The sequence below is a fragment of the Manacus candei genome, unplaced genomic scaffold, assembly GCF_025592945.1.
Source record: "Manacus candei isolate 608988 ecotype Guabito, Panama unplaced genomic scaffold, ASM2559294v1 h1tg000019l, whole genome shotgun sequence".
NCBI classification, from domain to species: domain Eukaryota; kingdom Metazoa; phylum Chordata; class Aves; order Passeriformes; family Pipridae; genus Manacus; species Manacus candei.
In genome coordinates, this window is record NW_026138067.1 from 3,237,972 (window position 1) to 3,243,971 (window position 6,000).

At 47.6% G+C, this 6,000-nt stretch overlaps 1 protein-coding gene across 2 annotated transcripts in view; it reads left to right on the plus strand.

Annotated features, from left to right (window-relative positions):
* The window catches only part of CPQ (carboxypeptidase Q), a 158,087-nt gene extending 152,310 nt beyond the window's left edge, over window positions 1-5,777 (plus strand). For both annotated transcript variants that reach the window (XM_051785295.1, XM_051785294.1), the window contains exon 8: window positions 5,273-5,777. In XM_051785295.1, coding sequence (XP_051641255.1) covers window positions 5,273-5,433 — 161 coding nt within the window. In that variant the 3' untranslated portion in view covers window positions 5,434-5,777. The remainder of the gene's footprint in view (window positions 1-5,272) is intronic.
* The last annotated feature ends 223 nt before the right edge of the window (window positions 5,778-6,000 follow it).

The window sequence follows — 6,000 nt, forward strand, 5'->3', positions numbered from 1 at the left end:
ATATGAGGAAGTGGGATGGGAAACCCACCTCTTCCTTAGCAGCCCGGGTACGTGAACTGAAAAGAGGAACAAATACCATAAAGAACTCTTCAAGGGTAAACGTTGCTCCAGTCTCTCGTGGGCAAGACTCCAGACGGTACAGGAATGATGATACGTCTGATCCTCTTGAAGGGACCTCCAGGTCATACCCACAAGAAGAGCACAATGAGTACCATGACCAGGACTAGGGGTGCCCTGCCTCTAGCCAGGTAGAGGAGAGGGACAATCGAGTCTATTGGACTGTGTGGATTCGGTGGCCTGGCACATCAGAGCCACAAAGATATAAGGCTTTAGTGGACACTGGCGCACAATGTACATTAATGCCATCAAGATACGTAGGGGCAGAATCCATCTCTATTTCTGGGGTGACAGGGGGATCCCAACAGCTGACTGTACTGGAAGCTGAAGTGAGCCTGACTGGGAAGGAATGGCACAGACATCCCATCGTGACTGGTCCAGAGGCCCCGTGTATCCTTGGCATAGATTACCTGAGGAGTGGGTATTTCAAAGACCCAAAAGGACTTCGTTGGGCTTTTGGCATAGCTGCTGTGGAGACGGAGGAAATCAGACAGTTGAACACCTTGCCTGGTCTCTCAGAGGACCCCTCTGCTGTGGGACTGCTGAAGGTTGAAGAACAATTGGTACCGATAGCCACAGCAACAGTGCACCGTCGGCAATACCGCACCGACCGAGACTCTGTGACCCCTATACAAAAGATGATCCGTGAACTGGAGACCCAGGGGGTGGTCAGCAAGACTCGCTCACCCTTTAATAGCCCTATATGGCCAGTGCGTAAGTCCAGCGGAGAGTGGAGGCTGACGGTGGATTACCGTGGACTCAATGAAGTCACACCACCCCTGAGTGCTGCTGTGCCGGACATGTTGGAGCTCCAGTACGAGCTGGAGTCCAAGGAAACCAAGTGGTATGCCACCATTGACATAGCCAATGCCTTTTTCTCCATTCCTTTGGCAGCGGAGTGCAGGCCACAATTTGCTTTCAATTGGAGAGGTGTGCAGTACACCTGGAATCGACTGCCTCAGGGGTGGAAACACAGTCCCAGCATTTGCCACGGACTGATCCAGACTGCACTGGAAAAGGGTGAGGCTCCAGAGCACCTACAGTACATTGATGACATCATTGTATGGGGGAACACAGCGGGCGAAGTCTTCGAGAAAGGAGAGAAGATAATCCAGATTCTCCTAAGAGCCGGTTTTGCCATTAAACGGAGTAAGGTCAAGGGACCTGCTCAGGAAATTCAGTTCCTAGGAGTGAAGTGGCAAGATGGACGCCGTCTAATTCCAATGGAGGTGATTAACAAAATAGCAGCCATGTCCCCACCAACCAGCAAGAAGGAAACACAGGCTTTCCTAGGCGCTGTGGGCTTTTGGAGGATGCATATCCCCGAGTATAGTCAGATTGTAAGCCCTCTCTACCTTGTGACACGGAAGAAAAATGATTTCCAGTGGGGCCCCGAACAACAACAAGCCTTTGAACAAATTAAACAGGAGATTGCCCATGCGGTAGCCCTTGGGCCAGTAAGGACAGGACAGGACGTGAAGAACGTGCTCTACACCGCAGCCGGGGAGAATGGCCCTTCTTGGAGCCTCTGGCAGAAAGTGCCTGGGGAGACCCGAGGACGACCGCTGGGATTCTGGAGTCGGGGATACAAAGGATCTGAAGCCAGCTATACACCAACTGAGAAAGAGATCCTGGCTGCCTATGAAGGAGTTCGAGCTGCCTCAGAAGTAATCGGCACTGAAGCGCAGCTCCTCCTGGCACCCCGACTACCAGTGCTGGGCTGGATGTTCAAGGGAAGAGTTCCTTCCACACATCATGCCACCGATGCCACATGGAGTAAGTGGATGGCTCTGATCACGCAGCGAACCCGGATAGGGAATCCTAATCGCCCTGGGATTCTGGAAATTATCACCAATTGGCCCGAAGGTGAGAGTTTCGGACTATCCTCTGAAGAAGAGGAGGAGAAGGTGACACGTGCTGAGGAGGCCCCACCATATGACAAGCTACCAGCAGATGAAAGGCGATATGTGCTCTTCACGGATGGCTCCTGCCGCATTGTAGGGACAAACCGAAAATGGAAGGCAGCTGTATGGAGTCCCACACGGCGAGTTGCAGAAGCGACCGAAGGACAAGGTGGGTCAAGTCAGTTTGCAGAGCTTAAAGCCGTTCAGTTGGCTTTGGATATAGCTGAACGAGAGAAGTGGCCAAGACTCTATCTCTACACTGACTCATGGATGGTGGCCAATGCTCTGTGGGGATGGCTGGAGCGATGGAAAAAGGCCAACTGGCAGCGCCAAGGGAAACCCATCTGGGCGGCGGAGATGTGGCAGGACATCGCTGGCCGGGTAGAGAAGCTGAGTGTGAAGGTCCGTCACGTAGACGCTCATGTAGGCAAGAAACGGGCTAATGAGGAGCATCATAACAACGAGCAGGCGGACCGAGCTGCCAGGATTAAAGTCTCTCAGGTAGATCTGGATTGGCAGCACAAAGGAGAATTATTTCTGGCTCGATGGGCCCATGACGCCTCCGGTCACCAGGGGAGAGATGCAACATACAGATGGGCTCGTGACCGAGGGGTGGACTTAACCAAGGACATTGTCTCACAGGTCATCCATGACTGTGAGACATGTGCTGCCATCAAGCAGGCCAAGCGGGTGAAGCCTCTATGGTATGGTGGACGGTGGTCAAAGTACAGGTATGGGGAAGCCTGGCAAGTTGACTACATCACGCTCCCCAAAACCCGCCAGGGTAAGCACTACGTACTGACCATGGTAGAAGGAAGCACTGGATGGTTGGAGACATACCCCGTGCCTCATGCCACTGCCCGGAATACCATCCTGGGCCTTGAAAAACAAGTCCTGTGGCGACACGGCACCCCGGAGAGAATTGAGTCTGATAATGGGACCCATTTCAAGAATGGCCTCGTAGACACCTGGGCCAAAGAGCACGGCATTGAGTGGGTGTATCATATCCCCTACCATGCACCAGCTGCTGGAAAAGTTGAGCGGTGCAACGGACTGCTGAAAACCACTCTGAAGGCACTGTGTGGGGAGACTCTCAAACACTGGGAGCTGCATTTAGCAAAGGCCACCTGGTTGGTCAACACCAGAGGTTCCATCAATCGAGCTGGCCCTGCCCAATCAGAACTTTTGCATACTGTAGATGGAGATAAAGTCCCCGTGGTACATATGAGAGGAATGTTAGGGAAGACTGTTTGGATTAGTCCCACCTCAAGCAAAGGCAAACCCATCCGAGGGATTGTTTTTGCTCAGGGACCTGGTTCCACGTGGTGGGTAATGCAAAAAGATGGGGAGACACGTTGTGTACCACAAGGGGACCTAATTTTGAGTGAGAATGGTCTGTAATGTTTCATTGTATATATATAGATAGATAGATAGATAGATAGATGTATATAGTTTTAAAGGGATATAGTTTTTAAAGGGGGTTAATTTGGGCATGACATGGATGGCATAGAATAAGGGGTGGATAATGTCCTAGTTAGGACAGCTGAGATCAGTTCATCATGGTGGGTGTAACCCAAAACTGTATTCTATAGCCTTCCATGTCATTTCCCAGAAACTAGACTATTGTTGTCAATAGACTATTCGCACCCTCTACCCATAGAGCCTGACTCCTCAGGCTATAAACTAGGTGTTAAGAGGCCTGTGAGATAGGAGGATGTTTCTGTCCTCACACCCTTTGTGAACTCCCCGCCCTGAGGAGAGTACCAAGCATTCCTGCCTGAACTGGAGGATATATAATCTTGGAGTTTTGGAACATTTTTCAACCCACTCGTGGGATCCAGAGGACGGCTGCATCTCATCGCTCTCAACCAGACTTGGACCACCACTGGACTGCGATCACCAGTTCTGGCCAGACTGCAGCAGCTCTCCCACCAGCAGGTTCTTCCCCTCTCCCTTTACTTTGGACTCAAACAGGGCCCAAGGAACACCACTTTGTTCAGGCCCCAGGGTACTGGGTCATACATTTGGGTTTTTGTGGGTTGAGACCAATTGTTTGTTTGTATTATTGTACTTACTGTATTATTTTAATAAATTGTTATTCTGACTTATAATCTCTCTTTTGAGTTGGGTTCATTCCCCCTGCTGGTTAACTTTTAAACCAGGACAGAGCTGTACAGCTCTGAGCCCTTGTCAGTGAGCAGGCCAAGGGAATCAGTGCAAAGGAACTGCAAGCAGTGAATTAGTGTGGTGGGGGGAAAATATCACATTTACTTATTTTCAAAATGTGTGGAATTCTGTTAATGGTGGAATGGTTGTTGAGATTACAACAAAGCAGATTGAGGCTGATAAAACCAGAGAAAAGGCAGAGATAATGAACTGAGAAGGAAGGAATTTCAAGGGAACAGGAGGGTTAGGGAGGGTCAGTAGGGTCTGGACCAGGCAGACAATGGACAGGGTGAAAATTCTCTACCAGTGTCTCTGCTGTGGGTCCCAGTGGGGTGGCAGCTTCTCCAACTCATCTTGGCTTTGGTCTGCCTTGAGTGATGCCTTGCAAGCAGTATTTGTGCTCCCTGAGCCCAGATGGCTTGGGTAGTAGTAGTTCTTTCCCTGCCCATGTGCTCCTAGAGGGAATCAGTTGTTCCTGAATGGGAGGAACTGTGGTTTCACCCAACTTGCTTCTGCCCCAGCTTATGAGGACTCCTGACTGTGAGAGGAATGTAGTCTTGGGCTCTCTGAATTACCCCACGTTATCTGCAAAATTGCTCTGAAACAGCACATCCTTGTGATGAACAAGGGCTCAAAAGCAGAAGCAAACTCCAAAGTGTTCCCAATCATAAATAACAGCAAGCAAAGGATTCATAACTCAGTAGTAACTCATCATCAGAGCAGTGGGATAGAGAACAGGGGAAGCACTGCCATGGGGTTACAGTAGGGATTTTCCTGCTTGGACTCTGCTAGTTTCAGAGGAAAATGGATGCATACTGTTGCTGAGGAAACGAGTCTCCCAGGGGAAGGTTGGCTTTTCCCTGGTGGAAATTTTTGCTGCCTCATGATCACTCAAGTCAATTAACCCAAAACATACAAACTGCACATGCCATGGCTCTGTACAGTTATTATATTTTGAATATATATGAATTTTATACAGTTGCATGTGGATTTAATCATAAACAGCCCAGGAACAGATTCAAGTTTATATTCTTCTTTAAATATTTGTATTCCTATAATGGAACTTTGCCCATTTCTATCTGTAGGTGCCAGCTTGCATAATGACATCAGTAAATACTTCTGGTTTCATCATTCTCAAGGGGACATGATGACAGTTCAGGATCCAAACCAGATGAATCTCTGTGCTGCTGTTTGGACTGTTGTCTCCTATGTAATTGCTGACATGGAGGAGATGTTGCCAAGGTAATAAAACAGCAAGAAAGAAGATTTCTGTTCTTCAATAAAGATTGTAAGTCCACTAATGCATGTGGACTACAACTATGCTAAATTCTGCTTTTAACCTTGATTTTGTGCTTCATTATTGTATCTGTTTTTCTCAAAGTACATGCTTTTTTACATATACCTGTTTCTTTTTGCTGTTTTGATCTCTTCCATTTGTGATTTTCATTTAAAATGTATTCTTTTAAGTCCTTCTTAAATTTCAAATGGAGGTAGGATACCTCTTTGACAATGATATAATAAACATTTGTATGCACAGTGATCCCATGCAGCAGGAAAAGTGCACCAAATAAATTTGTTTCATCAGAATAATTAATGTATTGAGTTACTGTACATGTTTACTTGTTTTGTTTCTGTCTTTCATTCTGTACATTGGAATGAAGCACTATTAACCAATCAGCCCTTTCTTTTTACTGTTTTAAGGTAATACTGTAGTTTCTAGAAGTTTTCAGGTTATAGGATAAATTAATCTTGTCTGTTTTAATGGTAATATGTGGTAGAGTGGTCAAATAGTAGTCAAAATGCTAAAATAATT